This window comes from Colobus angolensis, unplaced genomic scaffold (assembly GCF_000951035.1).
Source record: "Colobus angolensis palliatus isolate OR3802 unplaced genomic scaffold, Cang.pa_1.0 Scaffold70, whole genome shotgun sequence".
Lineage (NCBI taxonomy): Eukaryota > Metazoa > Chordata > Mammalia > Primates > Cercopithecidae > Colobus > Colobus angolensis.
The window spans coordinates 7,455,744-7,478,151 of NW_012120710.1; the positions used below are offsets into that span (position 1 = coordinate 7,455,744).

The following is a 22,408-nucleotide window of genomic DNA, read 5'->3' on the forward strand; positions in this document are numbered from 1 at the left end:
ATGGTCTCGATCTCCTGACCTCGTGATCCGCCCATCTTGGCCTCCCGAAGTGCTGGGATTACAGGCTTGAGCCACTGCGCCCGGCCTATCATACTTATTTGGACCAATTTGATTATGATGTTACTTAGTGTCGTTTTTTTCATGTATCTTCTGCTTGGAGTTCATTGAACTTTATGGATTTGTAGGTTCATAGTTTTCATCATATTTGGAAAGTTGTGAGTACTGTTTGTGCAAATATTTTTTCACCCCTCTCTTCTTCCTTTAGGGATTCTGTTTATGTGTATATTAAACTGCATGAGGTTGTCTCCAGCTCAATGAAACTCTAATGGTTTTTGTTATTAGTATTTTTCTCTCTGTTTCATTTTTAGATGTTTTCTATTATTTTGTATATTTCAGTACTTCATTGCTGCCATAACAAATTACCACAAATTTAATGGTTTAAAACAGCACATCTAAATTTATTATCTTACAATTCTGTATTAAGCCTGACATAAGTCTTGCTGAGCTGAAATTAAGGTGTTGGTAGGGCTGCATTCCTTCCTGGGGGCTTAGGCAAGAATCTGTTTTCTTTCTTTTTCCAGCTTCCAGAGGTTACCTGCATTCCTTGGTTTACGGCCTCCTTCATCCATTTTCAGTCAGAAACAGCATGTTGATGGCCAGGTGTGGCGGCTCATGCCTGTAATCTCAGCACTTTGGGAGGCTGAGGCAGGAGGATCCCCTGAGGTCAGGAGTTCAAGACCAGCCTTGCCAACATGGTGAACCTCTGCCTCTACAAAAATAAAAAATAAAAAAATTATCCAGGCATAGTGGCATGCATCTGTGGTTCCAGCTGCCTGTGGTGGGCTGAGATGGGAGGATTGCATGAGCCCAAGAGTTTGATATTGCAGTGAGTCATGACCGCACCACTGTGCACTCCAGGCTAAGTGACAGAGGGAGACCCTGAGACCCCATCTCAAAAAAGAAAGAAACAGCATGTTGAGTCCTCTGCACCTTGCATCCTCTGATCCTCTCTTTTACTTCTTGTTTTTTCCACTTTTAAGGATTTATGTTATTAGATTGAGCTCACCTGGATAATCCAAGCTAAATACCCCACCTGAAGACCAGCTAATTAGCAACATTATTTACATCTGCAACCATAGTTCTCTTTTTGCCATGTAAAATAACATATTCACAGGTTCTGGGGATAGGATGTAGGCCTCTTTAAGAAGGGTATTATTCTGCATACCACAATATGTCAAGTTTGCTAATCTTTTTTCTGCAGTGTCTAGTTTGTCAGTAATTCTCTCTAGTGTGTTTTTCGTCTCAGAATTTTTATCTCTAGAAATTCATTTTGGGTCTTTTTACATCTTCCACATCTCTACTTAACACCTGTTAGTAGTACTGACATTCACTATTGAATGTTCTTCCCACAAAATTCATATGTTGAAGCCCTAATCCTCACTGTGATGGTATTTGGAGGTAGGGCCTTTGAGAAGTAATTAGGTTTAGATTAGGTCATGAGGGTGGGAGTACCCATGATGGGTCTAGTGTCCTTTTAAGAAGAGGAAAGGAGACCATGGCTTTGCTCTTTCTCTGACATATGAGGATATAGTGAGAAGGTGGCTATCTGCAAGGCAAGAAGAAAGCCTTTACCAGAAATTGAATCTGCCAGTACCTTGATCTTGGATTTCCCAGCTCTGGAATTATGAGAAACAAAAATCTGTTGTTTAAGCCATCCAGTCTCTGGTATTTTGTGTGGCAACTGGTAAGACAACACCTTTAATCTATTTTTTGGACACATGGAATACAGTTGTAATGACTACTTTAATTTGCTTTTCTAATAATACTAACATTTGTGTCAGCTCTGGAGTAGTTTCATTAGATTGAGTTCTCTTGTCATGATGAATTGTATTTTCCTGCTTCTTTGCTGGTATTTTTTGATTGGGTGTAAGATGATGTGAATTTTACCTTGTTGTGTGCATGGTAATTTTATATTTCTAAAAATATTCTTGAGCTTCGTTCTGGTACATAGTTAATTTACTTTAAAACAGTTTGATTGTTTTAGGGCTGATTCTTCAGATTTTCTAGGCAGAACCAGAGTCACTTTAATCTAGGGCTCATTATCTCTCACTGCTGAGGCTGTACCCTTCTCAATACTCTACTTAGTGCCTGTGGATTATAAGGTTTCCCAGCCTGGTTGATGGGAATAGACACTATTTTTGACTTTGCAGGTTCTTTCTCTGGCCTTGGGTAGTTATCTCACACATATAATCTGATCAGCACTCCACTGAATACTTGAGGGAAACCCTTTGCAGATCTCTGGAGTTCTGTTTGGGCCACTCCCTTCTCTCTGGTACTCTGTCTATAAGAATTGAATTATCTTGGTGTGTTCTTTCTGGAAAAATTTTAAACTACTTAATGGTTAGTAAGTTAAATTTTTCTAGGAATTTGTCCATTTGCCTTTGTATTTCAAATTAGTAGGCATAAAGCTGTTCATAATATTCTCATGTCTTTTTACATCTGCTGAATCTGTTGTCAGGTTTCCTTTTTCATTCCTTATATATTTGTGCCTCTCCTTTTATTTCTGAACCAATTCTCTTATCCATTTTTAACCCTGCTCCTTCTTCAGAAACTCAAAATAGTTTGATTACTGCTATTGAAAATGCTAAATAGAAAATTAAATCCAGAGTTTAAATAGGGAAGAGAAATGCAATATTAACAAAATGACTCTGTGTTAAACATTAAAGAGGCCAGTATAGTGGCTCACGCCTGTAATCCCAGCACTTTAGGAGGATGAGGCAGGTGGATCACCTGAGGTCAAGAGTTCAAGACCAGCCTCGCCAACATGGTGAAACCCTGCCTCTATTAAAAGTACAAAAATTAGCTGGGTGTGGTGGTGGGTGCCTGTAATTTCAGCTACTTAGGAGGCTGAGGCAGGAGAATTGCTTGAACCCAGGAGGCAGAGGTTGCAGTGAGCCAAGATCTCGCCACTGCACTCCAGCCTGGGTGACAGAGCGAGACTCCATCTCAAAAAGAAAAAAATATATAATAAATAAGGATACCCATTCTTTTCTATTCAGGAGGCCTTCAAAAATTTTGTGCATAAAAATCACTTGGAGTGCTTATTTAAAATGCAGATTACAAGGCATCCCCCTCTAGAAAGTATGCAGCAATAATAGTCCTGGCTATGGTCCTGGAATGTGCCTTTTTAATAAGCACCCAGGTGATTCTGAAGTATGTGGCTGGAAAACTACACTTTGAGAAACATGCTCTAACTTGTGCTACAGACAAAAGACAAAGCCTTTCAAAATCCCCCTGGTAGCTGGTCTCCAGGTTGCATCTTTCAACTTACATCTGTAGCCTTCTCATCCACAATTCCCCTCACCTTCACCTTATCCTCAAATAAGCTCTCTGGATGAGGCTCGTACTCACTCATCTCCTGCTGAGACAACTTTTTTTTTTTTTTTTTTTGAGGCAGAGTTTCACTCTTGTCGCCCAGGCTAGAGTGCAATGGCGCGATCTTGGCTCACTGCAACCTCTGCCTCTGGGGTTCAGGTGATTCTCTGGCCTTAGCCTCCCAAGTAGCTGGGATTATAGGCATACACCACCACACTGGACTAATTTTTGTATTTTTAGTGGAGATGGGGTTTCACCATGTTGGCCAGGATGGTCTCGATCTCCTGACCTCAGGTGATCCACCCGCCTTGGTCTCCCAAAGTGCTGAGATTACAGGCGTGAGCCACTGTGCCCTGAGACAATATTTTGCAATAATCTCTAGAACCAATTTTTAAATTTCTAGTCTAGTCAAATGCCTGAGTTTAACCTCAGGGTACTGTCCAGATTATAACAGATCTGTTATTTCCAGGACCAGTAGAAAACGGACCAAATCATCTGGATTTTTGGTTCAGACACTCACTACAAATGGAGCAGGACTTGAGAGTAGATTATAGAAGTATATATCTTTTTAGGAGCCAGGCCTCTCTAGGGATTCTCCTACTGTAGGTAAAGAGGCTCCTCCTCAGGTAGCTGAACTTCCAGGTTAGATTAGTGTGTTCGTCAGGTATGGAATAGAGACCGCGAGGCATCTGGACCTTCGTTGTGCATTCTGGTAGGCCTTCCATATGGCTCATACTGCACCAGATCTGTATGCTGTCTCACTAACCTTCTTACCTTACTGCTGTTGGCTGGTAGATTCCCTTTCTGTCAAGTCTCAGGGGAATCACTGCAGCACTGACAACTTTTTCTAGGGCATCACCAGTGAGAACATCTAGGGCCTTACAAAAAGTACTGTCAGATGCCACGTTCTGTTCTCCAAACATTGTGGATTTCCTCATACACAAATGAATATTCTGGTGCATACCAACTCGTTTTCTTTATATGAATGCGAAGGATCTTTGTTCAAATATTAAAGGATGTTGAAGGTCTCATTGAGATTCTTTTTCTTCAAAGGATCGGAATTGTTGTAGTAGAGGGATAGGTTTGTTGAGGACATTTAGTATCTGAAGAGAGGATTAGTTGGACAGGTAAATTTTCTCCTAAATTTTGCAGACTAATTATAGTATAGAATGATAAAGTATTAGCCCAGGATGGGCTCTTGAAAGTCATTTGAAGCAGTCTCCTAGTAAAAGATACAGATAAGAAAACTGAATTCCAGGAGGCTTAGGTGTTTTGTCAGAGGTCATATGGCTGTTTGGTGGCTGTACTGTAAATACTAAAATATAATTGTTCTGCAATTTTTTTAAATAATTGAGACAGGGTCTCACTCTGTCACCCAGGCTGGAATGTAGTAGCGTGATCACAGCTCACTGCAGCTTCAACCTCCTGGGCTCAAGTGATCCTCCCACCTGACCTTCCTGAGTAGCTGGGACTACAGGTGTGTGCCACCATGCCTGGCTAATTTTTTAAAAAAAAAATTGTAGAAATGGGGTCTTCCTATATTGCCCAGGCTGGTCTCGAACTCCTGGGCTGAAGCGATCCTCCCGCATCAGCCTTGGGGTTACAGGTATGAGCCACCATGCCCAGCCTGCAATTTGCATCTTACTAATTATGAGTCTGATAGACCAGGAGCTGACAGATTCGGTTACCAATAGCCATAGATGAATTGAAATATTTACTAGGGTTGATTATGTCTAACTAATAAAGCTTTATCTTTGTGTTTCAGGACTTAAAACTGAAAACTGTGTTGAGAACCTAGGTAAGGTACGCTTTAAGGTCTTATCCCTACAGTAGGAATTTTATCAGTGACTTCTCATAGGTATGAGAAGGTCAGAGCCACCCCACCACTGTGCTGTCATACTATCAGACATCATTTTCTCAAAGCTCAATTGTGCTACTGCTGGTACCTTTTCCGGTGGAGAGCCTAGGAGCCTTTGCTGCCAGCTCCCCACTGCCACCCTCATCCCCACCCACAGACTTGCCTGTGGCTCTTCTCTCAAACACTGCACTGGCCTGGGCATAAAAGGAACATGCCGCTGTCATCCGAGCCTGACCTTATAGGAGTTTAAGGACTCCTTAATTCCCCTGCATCTTCAGCGATTTCCCACTTGACTCCTGTGCAAAGAGCTAGCTCCTGTTCCTATATTTTCTTATCTTAGGAAATAACATTTGGGAGACCAATGAAGGAATGGCATGAATATAGGTCAAGGAGGGAGGAGAATGGGATGACACAAGGGTAATATGGTCGATTTTAACTTCTTCAGGGAAAAAATAAGAGGATGTGACCCAAAAAAAAAAAAAATCTTTCTTAGAAGACTGTGGGAAAGATTTGGGAAGGTAGAAAATTCTAAGAGTATTAAGGAACAGCATTATCAAATAGGCCTAATAAATTTGAATTGAAGATACCAAAAATGCCTTTGGATGAAGACATGCTCTGGGTGGATCCTTTTGAAGATTTCCTCATTAAAAAGTTTAAAAACATACCAAAGGTATCAGAAGAGAGACAAAAAAAGTTCAAAAACAAGGGTCTGTTTCTAGCTGTCTTCCTGGCTAGCTTTCCTGTGAATTTTTGTTTTTCATGTAACTTAAATGAATCCACATCCAGAGGCTGAGGCGGGTGGATTGCTTGAGGTCAGGAGTTTGAGGCCAGCCTGGGCAACACGTGAAACTGGCTCTACTAAAAATATAAAAATTAGCCAGGTGTGGTGGCAGGTGCCTGTGATCCCAGCTACTTGGGAGGCTAAGGCAGGAGAATCGCTTGAACCTGGGAGGTAGAGGTTGCAGTGAGCCGGGATCGTGCCACTATACTCCAACCTGGGCGACAAAGCAAGACTCCATCCCAGAAAAAAAAAAAAAAAAGTGAATCCACATCCATTTATGTTTGAATTGAAATTTTATATCTCTCATAATAACCATATTTTTATGTTTCTTAAATATAAGCCAACTAAATCTTTATTATTAATGAACATTTAAAAATAGACTGAACCTGACATTCACATCTAAGCATAGTACCATGTAATGAAAACATGTCTGTATTTCAGAATATTTTCAACCCATCTATGTCTACAACCCTGGTGAGTATGCTCTAATTTTTAAAAATAGTCTTGGTTGGGCATGGTGGCTCATGCCTGTAATCCCAGCACTTTGGAAGGCGAAGGTGAGTGGATCACTTAAGCCCAGGAGTTTGAGATCAGCCTGGGCAACATGGTGGAACCCCATCTCTACAAAAAATACAAAACTTAGCCAGGCATGGTGGTGTGCACCTGTAAATACAAAACTTAGCCAGGCATGGTGGTGTGCACCTGTAGTCCCAGCTACTTGGGAGACTGAGGCGGAAGGATCACTTGAATCTGGGAGGCAGAGGTTGCAGTGAGCCAAGATCATGCCCACTGCACTCCAGCCTGGGTGACAGGGCGAAACCCTGTCTCCAAAGTTAATAATAATCCTCACCTGGATGTTTAATAGCTCTTTCTTGTTTAGCAAATGTATTTCTTAGCTGAAGAATATTTGCAGATAGAAAGCAGTGACTTGGCCTATATGAGAAGAAAAAAATAAAGAAGCTATTCTAGGGAAATGTACCTTTCTCAGATGGGAGAATTGGCTTTATGGAGATCTGAACAACATGGAAACTTTCTGGGGAATACGGGTGGTGAGAATGAAGAGCTAGTCATTCTTGACCAGTTCTGGGGGCTTCTTAGGTACAGCTCTGTATTCAGTCATTGAAATGAACCTATATGACTCCAAATACTCAGACGAAAACACAGAACTCTGCATATCTGCATCTCTCAAATATGCTGATGCTTGATGTTTAATGTTGTTTAACTAAAATATGTAGGTGATTAGATGCTCTTAAAGTTTCCACTTGAGGATATATGGCCCAAATAATTTCTTTGCATGTAAGTTCCTTATCATGTGTTTGGTTTATGTGGCTACAGTAAATTTTTCTTTGTTGCAAAGAGAAGAGGTTCTAGCCTTTTTAAAACATGCAATTTATTTCATGTTTGGGAAGATACTTCCTGTCCCGATAGAAGTGAAGCACTTTACACCTTGAAGACTTCTTAGCAGCCCTTCTTTTTATTGTTCCATTGCAGTCACAGGTTCTACTGATCACTTCACAGGGACTTTAGCTGACTCTTCAACATAGACATTTTCTCCGCTCCTTGAGATCCCTGGTAGACAAGCTATTTGTAATACTTTTCTTAATAGTGGGGGCAGAGAATGTTCCAGCTCATTAGCTAAGGTACATTTAGACTCTGATCGACAACTTAAGTTTAGTAGGGTAGTTTCCTGGACATATCAAATGGTTCTTTATAGTCATATTTCCTGAAAGCAATTTTGCTGTAGCAATAGTAACTGCCAGTTCTTTTGTGTCATCGTTAAAACTGATGAACTTCTTTTTTGTGACTCAGGTGAGAAAACCCAGAAGCTTGAAGACCATGGTAAGACATTTTTATACATTTTGGGGGTTTGACTGGGCGCGGTGGCTCATGCCTGTAATCCCAGCACTTTGGGAGGCCGAGGCGGGCGGATCACGAGGTCAGGAGATTGAGACCATCCTGACCAATATAGTGAAACCCCATCTCTACTAAAAATAAAAAATCAGCCGGGCGTGGTGGCATGTGGCTGTAATCCCAGCTACTTGGGAGGCTGAGGCAGGAGAATCCCTTGAACCAGGGAGTTGGGGGTTGCAGTGAGCTGAGATCCTGCCACAGCACTGTAGCCTGGCAACAGAGCGAGGTTCCGTGTCAAAAAAAAAAAAAAAAATTCTAGAGGCTTACATTTTGCAAGATACCTCCCTCTACAGGTGGGAATATTTTCATATTTCTTGAAAATAATTTTTCTGTAGATGTAGTAACTGCCAATTCTTTTGTTCCAACATTAAAAACTGATGAGCTTATTTTTGTGACTTAGGTGAGAAAAACTGGAAGCTTGAAGACCATGGTAAGACATTTTTTTATAAATTCTGGGGGCTTACATTTTACAAGATACCTCCCTTTACTGGTGGGAATATTTTCATATTTACTGAAAATAATTTTGCTGTAGCTATAGTAACTGCCAATTCTTTTGTTCCATTGTTAAAACTGATAAGCTGCTTTTTGTAACTCAGGTGAGAAAAACCAGAAGCTTGAAGACCGTGGTAAGACATTTATATAAATTCTGGGGGCTTACATTTTGTAATATATCTCCCTTTACATGTGGGAACAGGGAAGAATGTCATGGTAAGAAAAGTGGGAGGAAGGCAGAGCTCACCTTAGCTTACTGGTTTGGTATATTAGAGACCCTCCTGGATTTCAGGTAGAATTCTTTAGAAAAATGACATAGCAACTCTGTTTCTCCCATCTAACGATCTTTAGGTCATCCCACCAAATAGAGAAAGGTGTGACTAATTTTTCCCCACATTCTTGTGACCCCTAGGGTATTGGGCAGGGCATAACAAATAGTGTTGTTTTTTCTAAATTAAAATGACTATTCTTTGTATTTATTTCTATCTCCAGCAATCTGATTAATATATGCCATTAGCTATATCCATTTGATTATTTAGTACATCCAAAGTATAACTCATCCTCAAGTATTTGTTTTTGTTTTATTTTTAATGTTACTCAAATGGCCGGGCTGGGTGGCTCACGCCTGTAATCCCAGCACTTTGGGAGGCCAAAGCCGGTGGATCACGAGGTCAGGAGTTCAAGATCAGCCTGTGAAACCCAACCAACATAGTGAAACCCCGTCTCTACTAAACATACAAACATTAGCCGGGCATGGTGGCGCACGCCTGTACAGCTACTCAGGAGGCTGAGGCAGGAGAATCACTTGAACCTGGGAGGTGGAGGTTGCAGTGAGCCGAGATCACGCCACTGCATTCCAGCCTGGGTGACACGACGAGACTCTGTCTTGAAAAAAAAAATTACTCAGATGTCCTCATGGGTACCGGGACAGGAAGAGTCTCATAAATTACTAGTGAGATTATAAATTGGAACTTTTTTGGAGAGCAATTTAGTAGTTGTATTACTCGTCTTAAAAATGTTTATACCTTTTGACTCAGTTATGACACTTTTGGATATTTATCTCAAGGAAATTAGAGATGAACACAAAGATTTGTGTACAAAAATGCTTATCACAGTGTTATGGTAGTGTCAAAAGACAAAAGTACAACAAATTTAAAGAGATCAATTGGCTTTATTTGAGATTCTAGAATTGGACAACACTTTATTCCATAGAATAAGTGTTCCATTGAGCTGAGCACAGAAGTTTGGCTTTAAAGACAAAGAAGAGCCAAAGAAAGTGGAAGCAAAGAACAGAGTATATTAGTTACTTTTAGACAGAACAGTAGAAAAATAACTGATTAGTTAACATCAGTTTATTTCAGGCTACCTTTTTTGTGTGTAAGGATTGAAGCAGCAGGAACTTCATTTATTAAGCTGATTGAAGATTTTAAACTGGCCTGTTTGGGAAATCTTGTTATTTCTTTCTCCTGATTTCTTAGAAGGTCAGACAACTTAGTTTAGGTGGTGTGGAACTTTAGCATGGACGACTCCATGTCAATTTTTAGTCTAGTCTTTTGGGGCCTACTGCAGAAACTTAGTCTAAAGCAATGGTCTCCTATAATTTGTATTTGACAGTAGCAAAAATTTAGAAACAGCCTCAGTGTCCAACCGTTGGGTATGGTTAAATAAAATACTATCTATATTATGAAACACTAAACAACTTATAAATCATGTTTTTGAAACCATCTAAAGATAGAAGAAAGTATTCTTAATACAATGGTAAATAATTGGATATAAAACAGCATATACAGTATAATACCAACTTTTAGAAATGTATATGCATACATATGTATGCATAGCAAAATGATTGAAATACACCAAAAATGTTAAGAATGAGTAGAATATTTCTGAGATCTGCAGTTTTAAGAGAACTTTAATTTTTAATAATTTTCTGTATTTTTCCAAATTATAACGTATTATGTAATTAGGAAGCATATTTTATATATTACATATAATGACAATTTTGGGTCAAGGTCTTTGGGTTGAATTTTTAAAAAATGAACAAGAGATGCTTAACCTAGGAGAGATTCTGAGTCACTAGCCTTAGTTTTTATCATCAGTTAGGCTCCAGTGGGTTAAATATCTTCTTTTTGTTACCTTGTCCCCTGCCATTTCTCAAAACGTTCTGAGTTTTCTACTACAGAAATCAAGTATAAGGTCAAATTAATTTTCAAGCTGATTGCATTTTTTTACTAAATAGTTCTTATTCTCATCCTTAGGAATAAAAAGTCAGGGGCTCACCATTTCACCTGGTAAATAATCTATTTACTGAGACTAGCTACATGGTTAGGAGACAATAAGGATTCCTAGGATTAAGAACATTGTGAAAGGCCAGCACAGTGGCTCACACCTATAATCCCAGCTCTTTGGGAGGCGTAGGCAGGAGAATCACAGTGAGTTATGATCGTGTCATTGTACCCCACCACAGCCTGGTTGACACAGTGAGACCCTGTCTCTCAAAAAAGAAAAAAAATATTACTGAGCCTGGAGAGTTTGAGGAATGCGTTAGACTAGAAGAAAGGGACTTCATGTATTGAGTTCCTTTTTTTGCTCCATGCAGTGTACCAAGCACTTTTATGTGGTCTTTCCTTTAATCCTCACTAACTACAGATGTAAGAAGTGAATATTTCTCTTGCAAAATGAGAAACCGAAGTTAGGGGTATTAAATAGTCTGCCCAAAGTCACGGAGCTAATAACTATAATTACAATAGAGCTAAACCAAGCAGAAATGTAAAACCAGTACTGTTTCATCCAAAAACTGATGTATTAGGACTGCCTTCTGAAGATAAAGTTGGAGAGACAGGGGTTAGATTGTGGAAGTTCTTAAAGTCCAGGCTAAGGAGTTTGGACTCTGTCACATGGAGAATGAAGAGCCACTGAAAGGTGTTGGTGTTTTTGTTGTCGCTGTTTGTTTTGTTTTTTCTTTCTCTCTGCCCTTTTTTTTTTTTTTTTTCTTTTTTTTTTTTTTTTTTTTTGAGTTGGAAATGGAGGAAGCGTAACAAAAGAGAGTATTAACAATATAAGATAACTGTTTAATACAAACCAATATTCATTTCTGCCTTTAGGTGTGAAAATCCTTGAACCCACCGAAATACCAGGTAAGACAGCTTTCTATTTATTCCCTGAGCCCAAGAATGAGGTGAGCAGGATTCCCCACGCATTTAAGAGAATACTGTCATGAGACTATTATTCATGAATATTTCCCTTATAGCTGCCTGCCAGTCATCTACAAATATTTAGCTGGGGAAGTGTAGAAAAAGTCCCTTTCCTCCTGTGCATTCATGTGCTCCTGGAACATTGTGTCTGGGGCAGGAAAGTTAGTTCTGCTCTGGATATGGCTGAGGGAAAGGCTCCTGGGATCTGGATGCATCAATCCAGCACCTTCCAGGTTCTACAGCTAAAATTATTCAATAGAAACCTAACTTTATGCACAAGTTGACTGTTAGTCTTGGCTAACATCTCATTGCCTGTATCTCCAGGTAACAAAACACGGTATTCTCCTGGCATAAACACGCTCAGTGAAGTGCTATGGCAGAAGACTCTTCTAATTTTGGTGTGGATTTGTATAATGAGGGTTTATGTAAGCAGAACTTTTAAATAAAAAGCCAGAAACTATAGTGCATTGGGGCCTTGGGTGCTTGCATCTCTTAAGCTCAGCAGACAAGAGTTTGAAAATTATACTCAGTGGAGCAAACTGTAAGTCATTGAAAACTTCCTTCTCATTTAGGAATGAAAATTCCAGAACCTTTTCCACTACCTGGTAAGCAACTGATAGACATGTCAGAGGGGAAGATGCCAGTTTGGGGAGTATAGTCACCATTAGACATGCACGGGACTGTCTATGCCTCATAATTATCATCTATCAAATGTAGCCATCAGTAGTCACATGTACATGACAGGAATATTTGTAAGGACTATAAAACCATAGAATCTCAGGGTGCAAGCCACTGTCCAGTTCTTAAAACCTTTTCTCCTGAGTTCATGCAGTACTTTGAAAATATTTTTTGCAGGTTTTGTTATTATGGAAATGATGATCTGTTAAAGAAGTTAGATATTTGGCATCTTAAAAACTATATCCAGCCACACAGTGCTGAACTTCACGTAACACTGCTGTCAATGGAAGCTGCATGCTGTATACAGAAACAGCGTTTTCTATTAGTTAAATAAAGGCTCAGAGAACATAGGCTCAGAGAAAAGGGTCCAGGACCTCTTTTATATTGACCCAAGTTTGTACTGTCAGATTTATTTGGCCACAACTTTGAAGTGAACCTCTAGTGACACTGATGACACACCTTGTGCATCTACATCTCTTCAGCTTGCTGGTCGCGGGTTTGCACAGTGCCATCACGGGGGTCTTGCTCATCAAACTGTGCTTATCTGAAAGCAACCAGTGAGCATGGCGGGAGATGAACCTGAGCAGTGTAGACAGACAGACCTGGCTTCAGGAAGTCTCTGCCTCTTTCCTCTCAGTAACTTTATATAAGTTACTTCGCTTTTCTATGCCTCTGCTTTCACATCTGTAAAATGAGGAAAGCTTCTGTCTTGCAGGACTGATTAAAGACCTAATGAGATAAAGTACCCAGCAAAATGAATGGTAGTAGCATAGTAGTAAATAGTAGCTGCCTTTGTTATTATCTGAAAACCTCTTTCTTGTTTAGGAATAAAAATGATACAACTGAATGAAAAGCCTGGTAATACATTCTTTACTGGGGGTGGAGGCACCATGGATTCTAAGTCCTTTACCATAATCATTCAGTTAGTTCAGTCTTACGGGGTCTGGGGAGGACATCTGGGCTGTACACTTGCCAATACCCCAGTCTGCAAGCCAGACAGCGAAAACGTTGAGAACTTTCAGTGTGAGCAGCAGGCTGCTATTATGGTTCTCTGGGCCAAACATCAAAAAAGGCACTTGATCTTAAACTGGAACAGCTGGCTTCCAGCTGGGCCTGTCTATTCCAGAATGAGGCAGGCTTCCCAGGGTGAGGGAATCTGTAGACATAGAAATAGTATCATCCAAGAACCGTGAATGAGGACTGTGCAGTGTGCCAATACTGGGACCAGCCATTCTGTGCTCCTCACCGCACTCTGTATCATCCAATAGGCCACTAGATTTTGCTGGGACTACAGTGTATTGTGCCCTCTCCTGGAAAGCTGTGTGTAGCTTTTAAAAAGGTGATGTGAAAACAGTACACAGGAGCTCATTTAATCCAATGAGATGAATGTTATTGACACTTCAGAGATGAGAACATGGAACATAAGATGATTAAGGAATTTATAATAGGCTAGAAAGAGACACTCAGGACTCAAACTTTTCAAGCTTTGTTCACTTTGTGCTACACTTGTCTTCCAAACAGATTTAGTTATCCACCTCTATCCTGGGCACCTGAAATTGCTATTTGGCTTCAAAGCTGTTAAAATATGGTAATATCATAATATTTCAATGCTAGGCACACACTTGGTAGTACAGATGGTCTCCAAGTTACAATGGTTCTGTAAGAATTAAAGAAAGAGGAAAGAAACACGAAAAGGTGGCTTGCCAGTTAGGACAGATCTATTTTAGAGAAAACCTGAGAGGCGCCTTCTGGCCGAGTGAGGTTAGAGGCTCACTTTTTTTTTTTACCGACTAAGAGTTTTTAAGGATTCAGGGTGGGAGAGTTTATCAGAGGCTTGGACTGCTTCTGTGTCTCTTTGTTGTGCTTATCTGGGAGGGAGAGTTGTGTGTCTGTTCCCATACATCATTCTGCAGCTGCAGGCATATTCCCCAAGTCTGCTTTTAGCTTCCCTAACTTAGTGCACCTGAAGGGAAAGGAATGTGCTTATTAAGGCCTACCGTTTTACTGGGGCCCATTGTATGAGGGTGAAGTTTGGGAGTTACCCAAGAGACTTTCCCCCCACCTCCCTTTGTGCCCCAGCTGTTTTATCTGTGTTTTACTGTTTGCTCCTTCTGTCTGCTTGTAGTTAGAAGAGGTGATTTCCTTGAAATGCATGAGGCTAGAAAGGAAGCTGGAATTTAAAGTGGCAGTGTTTGTCCGAGATGACGGTGCTCCTGCTCTATCAGGTTCAACTTAGGATTTTTTGACTTTGCAATGGTCTGAAAGCCATACATATTCAGTAAAAACCATACTTCAAGTACCCATACCATTCTCTTTTTCACTTTCTGTACAATATTCGATAGATTACATGAGACATTCTATATTTTATTATAAAATAAGTTTATGTTAGCTGATTTTGCCCAACTGCAGGCTCATGTAACTGTTCTGAGCACGTTTAAGGTAGGCTGGGTTAAGCCATGATGTTCTGTAGGTTGGGTGAGTTAAATGCATTTTTGACTTTTGGTATTTTCAACTTACATTTGGATTTATTGAGACACAACCCCACCATAAGTCGAGAAACATCTGCATAGCATAGTAATTCAGAGCAAATTTGAAATTTGATATTTCTAGCACCAGTTACCTCCGTGATTTTATGCATGGCATTCCTCAAAACATTGCATGGATGTTTTAAGGAATATATGTGAAATATGGATAATTATACCTGGCTAATAAGACTAAGAAGTAAAGGTGACAGTGTACATAAAGCATTTGCACAATGCATGGCACACAGTAAACACTCAATGAATACTAGGTATTAATGTACTTGGGAATCTAAGTTCAATATGTAGAAAATACTTTTTTGTAAACAAAATTTTAACGTTTATTTTAATGTAAACACATATTGATGGTAAAAAAAAAATTCAAAGAGCACAGATGAGAACAAATTAAACCCTTCCCCTAACCCCACACATACCCATAAACCTATTACCCTGCCCCTCAGACCCACTCCCAGAGATAACCGAGTTTGCTTAATTTTTAATCAGATCTTTCTTTTCTGGATAAACAGATGTACAATATAACTAACTCAAAATCTCTTTATATTTTAGAAGATAAAAGTCAAGGAAATATCAACAATCCTAGTAAGAAATATATCATTTCCTCAGTTTTGATAAATGCCTGCTTCTGTAATATAGAAAAAGTGAGAAATTTATTTTTCCTCAATAAAGGGAACAACGTTGCAAGGGTCTCAGACATCTTAACAACAGAGTAGAATGTCACATCCAAAAGCTTGTGTGCGCATGTGTGTGTTGCGGACAGTACAGCTTTGTTTCTTCAATAATCACTTTCCATTGTACCTAGAGTCTCTACTCTTTAGAACAGTGGTTCTCATCAGTCTGGAGACTGGGAGCAAAATATAAAATAAAAAAGAAAATATATATTAAAAAAGAAAGAACAGTGGTTCTCAACCCAATTCTCCCTTTTCATAACAAGTATTTTATAAAGTCCTTATATTATCCCAAAAGAAGATCCATAGATAAGATGCACTTGTACCCATAAAAATCAACAACATGTCTAAAGTAGATAGATGTTTACATTTATTTATGCAAATAAATTTGGGAGTGGAAGCTGTTCTATACAGAAAGCATAAGAAAATGAAGAAATACAGTAGATACTAAATAAAAACTGATGTTTAATGTTTATCAAAACTATTAAAAATATTTATACATAAAACTGCTTTAGGTTCTGAGTTTATTTTAAATAGGTTTTAACTTACATGTATGTCTAGCAGTACATTTGAAAGTAGTGCAGGAAGTTGGTCAAATTTCATGGTCCAGGAATACAGCACTGCAGGATATCTACCTCCACTCCACTGTTAGCAGTGATTAAAAAAAAAAAAAATACTCTTGACAATTGTCCAAACTGCCTCTTGGGGCAGTGCTGCCCCCTGAGAACCACTGGTCTGTGGTAACATACAGTCATGCATTGCTTAACGATGGGGATATGTTCTGATTAATGTGTTAAGTGATTTCGTCGTTGTGCAAACATCCTAGTGTGTACTTACGCAACCCTAGATGGTAGAGCCTGCTACACATGTAGGCTACATGCTATAGCCTACTGCTGCTAGGCTATAAACCTTTACAGCATGTTACTGTACTGAGTACTATTGGCAGCGGTAACACAATGGTAAGTATCTGTGTATCTAAACATAGAAAACTTACGGTAAAAATATAAAAGATAAAAAACGGTACAGGTGTATAGGGCACTTAACATGAATGGGGCTTGCAGGCCGAGAAGTTGCTCTGGGTGGTAAGTGTTGAGCGAATGTGAAGGCCTGGGACACTACTGTACACTCCTGTAGACTTTATACATACTGTACAGAGGCTACACTAAATTCACAACAAATTTTCCTTCAACAGTAAATTAACCATAGCTTAATGTAACTGTTTTACTTTATAAACTTAATTTTAACCTCTTGACTCTTTCGTGATAACACTTAGCTTAAAACACACATTGTACAATAGTACAAAAATAGTTTTTCTTTATATCCTATTCTATAAAGCTTTTTTTATCACCTTTTTTTAACTTTTTTAACTTTTGTTAACAACTAAGACACAAACATTTACATTAGCCCAGGCCTATACAGGGTCAGGATCATCAATATCACTGTCTTGCACCTCCACATCTTGTTCCACTGGAAGGTCTTCAGGGGCAGTAACATGCATGGAACTGTCATCTCCTATGATAGTGCCTTCTGGGGTATCTCCTGAAGGACCTGCCTCAGGCTGTTTTATAGTTAACATTTTTTAATAAGTAGAAGGAGTACAGTCTAAAATAATGATTAAAAGTATAGTAACTACATAAAACAGTAACATAGTTGTTTATTATCAGATGTTATGTATTGTACATAATTGTATGTGCTATACAGTTGTACAACTGGCCGTGCAGGTTTATTTACACCAGCATCACCCCAAACACATATGTTACGATGGCTACGATGTTGCTAGGCAGTAGGAAATTTTCAGCTCTATTATAATCTTATGGGATCTCTGTCATACATGTGGTCTGTCATTGGCGGAAACATCGTTATGTATTGCATGACTGTACTAATGCATGTGTGCATCTGCTTATCCATTTCTCCATGTGTATACATCTAACTGCATGTTTAGAACTATGGCAAGTACATTGATAATATGAAGGCTTTTACAAATCTTACTGGCTATTTTTCTTGGTTTTATTTATTTATCTGAGTGGTGACCCCATTTGGATACTTCCAGTCAACGCTTCTCTGTAGTTTAAACAAAAACAGTTTAGGGCAGCATGAAACAGTTTATCCTATGGATGGACTCCACTGCTCCTCTCCACTAGTTCAAATGAAAGGGAAGGAGTTTCTCCAGTAGTGTATGTATGGAGGGAAAAACATTTCTTTTAATCATCTTGCAGAGATTAGTGTTTAAAAAACAATGCAGCTATAGGTAGCCCTCTGTATCCTCTGGGATTCAACCAACTGTGGATCGAAAATATTTGTGGGAAAAAAATAATACAAATTAAAAATCCCATACAGTATAACAAATACTTGCATATCATTTACATTGTATGAGGTATTATAAGAAATCTAGAGATGGTATAAGGTATACAGGAGGATGTGTGTAGGTATATGCAAATACTGTGTATGCTATTTTATTTATTTATGCTATTTTATATAAGGGACCTGAGCATCTGTGGACTTTGGTATCCTCAGGGGTTCTAGAACAAGTCCCCAAAGGATACTGAGGGATGACTGTATATCCAGTTGTATGTTGGTGGTTATCTTGTTTGAAATAGAAGAGACACATAAAAATGGAAATAGAAAAATTGCTAAAAAAAAAGAGAACTTGAACAACAGAAAATCATTATATTGGCTATATAGAAATGTAAAAGCATGTGAAATCCTAGATAAAACCTAGCGTAGCAAACTTTGATGATATATAGTTGACCCTTGAACAACACAGGTTTGAACTGCATGGGTCCACTTATACATGGATTTTCAATAATTATATTGGAAATTTTTTTGGAGATTTGCATCAATTTGAAGGCATGGCCTAGAAATATATATATATGTCATGAATGCATAAAATATATGTAGATACTAGTCTTTTTATCATTTACTACCATAAAACATACACAAATCTATTGTAAAACGTTAGTATTTATCCAAATTTGTGCACACAGACCATAGGTGGCACCATTCAAAGTCAAAAGAAACGTAAATATAAAGATGTGGTATTAAAACTTAACTGCATAAAATTAACTATATTCATTTCATGGCCACCTCCTGTTGCTATTGCGGTGAGTTCAAGTGTTTCGAGTATCCTCTTAAAACACCATGTGTTACTAAACATCTCCGAGGAGTTCATCTCCAGTAAATTGCACATCACAGTAAAAAGTGATCTCTCACAGTTCTCGTGTATTTTTTGTCATGTTTGGTGCAATACTGAAAACCTTGAATAACACCATGGGACTCAAAGGAAGTGCCACTAGTGATGCCCTAAGTCTCACAAGCAGAGAGAAGTCATGACATTACAAGAAGTTGAATTGCTTGATATGTAGATTCAGGTCTGCAGCCCCAGTTGCCAGCCATTTCAGACAGATAAGTCATCTTACAAACAGACGATGTAAACTTAGGGTATTAGTAAATACAGTACAGTACTGTAAATGTTTTCTCTTCCTTATGATTTTAGTATTTTCTTTTCTCTATTTTATTGTAAAAATACAGCATATTTTATTTATTTATTTATTGACTTATTTAGAGACAGAGTCTCACTCTGTCGCCCAGGCTGGAGTGCAGTGATGTGATCTCGGCTCACTGCAAGCTCTGCCTCCCGGGTTCACGCCATTCTCCTGCCTCAGCCTCCAGAGTAGCTGGGACTACAGGCGCCCACCACCTCGCCTGGCTAATTTTTTGTATATTTAGTACAGACGGGGTTTCACCGTGTTAGCCAGGATGGTCTCGATCTCCTGACCTCGTGATCCGCCCGCCTCGGCCTCCCAAAGTGCTGGGATTACAGGCGTGAGCCACTGCGCCTGGCCAAAATACAGTATAATACATATACAAAATATGTGCTAAACAACTATTTTTATCTTTTTAAAAATAGAGACGGGCTCTCGCTATGTTGCCCAGGCTCAAACTCCTGGTCTCAAGCAATCCTCCTGCCTTGGCCTCCTAAAATGCTGGGATTACAGGTGTTAGCCACCATGCCCCAACCAGAATACAGTATATAATACATATAAAATATATTAATCAACTATTTCTATTACCAGTAAGGCTTCCAGTCAATGGTAGGCTATTAGTAGTTAAGGTTTTGGGAATCAGGTTACATGTAGGTTTTTATTGTGTGGAGGTTGGCACCCCAACACCCATATTAAGGGTCAACTATATATGGAAATACAGCCTGAAATCTGTAGTGAATTACACTTATTTGAAAATTGCTTTTGGCTGGAAATATTTCAGGTAAGTTTCTAATTGAACTTTAGTGTCACCGTTTACATACTGAGGTTATATTGTATAGGTGGGTGATACTTGATGTAAAAAATGATGTGTCAGTGACTGTGTATTCTCGTTAACAGCTCCAGGTCCAGTTCCTGTTCCAGGTCCCAAAAGCCATCCTTCTGCATCCTTGGGCAAAATGCTGCTTCCACAGTTTGGGATGGTCATCATTTTAATCAGTGTTTCTGCTATAAATCTCTTTGTTGCTCTGTAGTTTCATGCATTGTTTATCTTTCTTGTTCTTTACTTGAAATAACTATAGGGATCCCACAGGAGATCAAAAGGAATGATGTATTTTTCAGTTGTTGGCCAAAGTCACTGATAAAATGAGAATTGTATATTTGTTATTCATTTTGCAAATTCAGAAAGTTGGTCCAGATATATGTCACAGAACTTTTCACTTCTATACTAATTGAAAAAAATCCCAAAAACTGTATACTTCTGATTGAATTCAATAAAAGATTTTTAGATATTTCAGAATTGCCAGTATGCTCAATACTGTTAGTGTTTAACATGAATTTCTGTATTAGAACTTTAAGGGTAGTCTACTCATCTCTCTTAGTCTATTTGGGTTGCTGTAACAGACCACTGTAGACTAGGTAACTTATAAGCAACAGATACTTCTCACGGTTCTGGAGGCTGGGAAGTCCAAGATTAAGATGCCAGCAGACTTCGTTCCTGGTGAGGGCCCTCTTCCTTGTCCCTTCCTCACCATCTCACATGGCAGAAGGGACAAGAGAGAGAGAGCACTAATTCCATTCATGAAAGCCCCACCTTCATCATGACCTCCCAAAATCACCATATTGTTAGGATTTCAACATGAATTTTTTGAGGACACAAACTACTCAGTCTGTAACATTTGCTTCGATAACTGAGTCTAGTTATCTAACCAGCTATATGATCAAGGACCACAGGCCTGCCTTCTATACGCAGTCACCAGTGGGACAGGAACCTAACAGGATGACTGGGACTGTCCTTAAAAGGCTGACCTTAGGCCCTGTCTGGTATATTTATCTGGTTGAACTAGCAACCAGCAATATTAGAACATGAAAAATCAAAGTCTAGAAAAGCGAGCATGGTATGCATGATGAGTGATCCATCCGCTAGATTATATAACTCAGTGAGTAACAATTCTCATCAATTAGACCAACAACTCTTCCTACAATAAGGGGGTGTGCAGAGGGACAGAAACTCCTATACTTTGCTACATGGGTAAGAATGATGAACATGCAGATCTTCTGGGCCATGGAGAAAACGTGGAAAAGGAGCGAAATTCCTGTCCCAACACCGTTAGTATTGCAGTATAATGGATAGGAAAGAATGATGAGAGGGTAGTAGTGTAACAAATTTACATGCCATAAACTTGGCAGAAGTAGCTGCATACTTCTGGCAGTCAATTTGGAAAGAAACAGTCAGTTTTAAAGTTCCCAGTCTTGGCCAGGCATGGAGGTTCAGGCCTGTAATCCTAGCACGCTGGCAGGCCAAGGCAGGAGGACTGCTGGAGTCTAGGAGTTCAAGACCAGCCTGGGCAACATAGCAAGACCCCATCTCTACACAAAATAAAAAATATTAGCCCGTTGTGGTGGTGCATGCCTGTAGTCCCAGTTACTCGAGTCTGAGGTGGGAGAACTGCTTAAGCCCAGGAGGTCAAGGCTGCAGTGAGTCGTGATTATGCTACTGTACCCCAGCCTGGGTGACAGAGAGACTTGTCAAAAAATAAAATAAAATAAAAAACCCACAAAATATCCTAGTCTACACAACTGTAACCTATACAACTGAGCATAAATCTCTTCAGTGGGTTCTCAGAGGATGGACTCCAGATATACAGTGCATCACACTGTTCACCATCCCCATAGTAAATGCAATAAATAGCAAGATTCATGGGGCTGTTTCTTGTTAACACCTGTCAATATAAACCAAAGGCATCACAGAGAAGTGCAAAGTTAAAGCATCTCAAGAGCGGCAAACATGATGCAGCCCAAATAGTGTGTAGTCAGAAATACTGTTTAAAATGACCCACTGGTTAAAGACCCACTATTTAACACTATTTAATCTGTTTAACTCAGATTTTCTAGTATTTCAAATACTAATGACGTATTAGGGAATTCTTTTTTTTTTTTTTTGAGATGGAGTCTCGCTCTGTCGCCCAGGCTGGAGTGCAGTGGCCGGATCTCAGCTCACTGTAAGCTCTGCCTCCCGGGTTTATGCCATTCTCCTGCCTCAGCCTCCGGAGTAGCTGGGACTACAGGCGCCGCCACCTCGCCTGGCTAGTTTTTTGTATTTTTTAGTAGAGACGGGGTTTCACTGTGTTCGCCAGGATGGTCTCGATCTCCTGACCTTGTGATCCGCCCATCTCGGCCTCCCAAAGTGCTGGGATTACAGGCTTGGGCCACCGCACCCGGCCAGGGAATTCTTAATACTAGATGATATCTGAAGTAAGTTTTATTTGCCATACCCTAATCAAATTGTGCTGATTATATCAGCACTGACAAAAATCCCTAGGAGGGAAAAATCAGACTTAAGACCTAAAATTCCTGAATTGTGATTATGAATTTAGTACCTATGTGGACAAAAAATGGTCATTCCTCAAAAGCCAAATAAAGCACCAGACAAAA

At 39.4% G+C, this 22,408-nt stretch overlaps 1 protein-coding gene across 4 annotated transcripts in view; it reads left to right on the plus strand.

Moving 5' to 3' along the window:
* The window catches only part of ART3 (ADP-ribosyltransferase 3), a 108,972-nt gene extending 88,693 nt beyond the window's left edge, over positions 1 to 20,279 (plus strand). The window contains exons 6-14 of one of the 4 annotated variants that reach the window (XM_011927212.1): positions 5,141 to 5,173; positions 6,456 to 6,488; positions 7,824 to 7,853; positions 8,326 to 8,355; positions 8,522 to 8,551; positions 11,522 to 11,554; positions 12,184 to 12,216; positions 15,376 to 15,408; positions 19,874 to 20,268. In XM_011927212.1, coding sequence (XP_011782602.1) covers positions 5,141 to 5,173; positions 6,456 to 6,488; positions 7,824 to 7,853; positions 8,326 to 8,355; positions 8,522 to 8,551; positions 11,522 to 11,554; positions 12,184 to 12,216; positions 15,376 to 15,408; positions 19,874 to 20,007 — 389 coding nt within the window. In that variant the 3' untranslated portion in view covers positions 20,008 to 20,268. Of the gene's footprint in view, positions 1 to 5,140; positions 5,174 to 6,455; positions 6,489 to 7,823; positions 7,854 to 8,325; positions 8,356 to 8,521; positions 8,552 to 11,521; positions 11,555 to 12,183; positions 12,217 to 15,375; positions 15,409 to 19,873 lie in introns of all 4 variants that reach the window. The other 3 variants (XM_011927211.1, XM_011927213.1, XM_011927214.1) reach the window with 3 other exon arrangements.
* Positions 20,280 to 22,408: the final 2,129 nt, after the last annotated feature.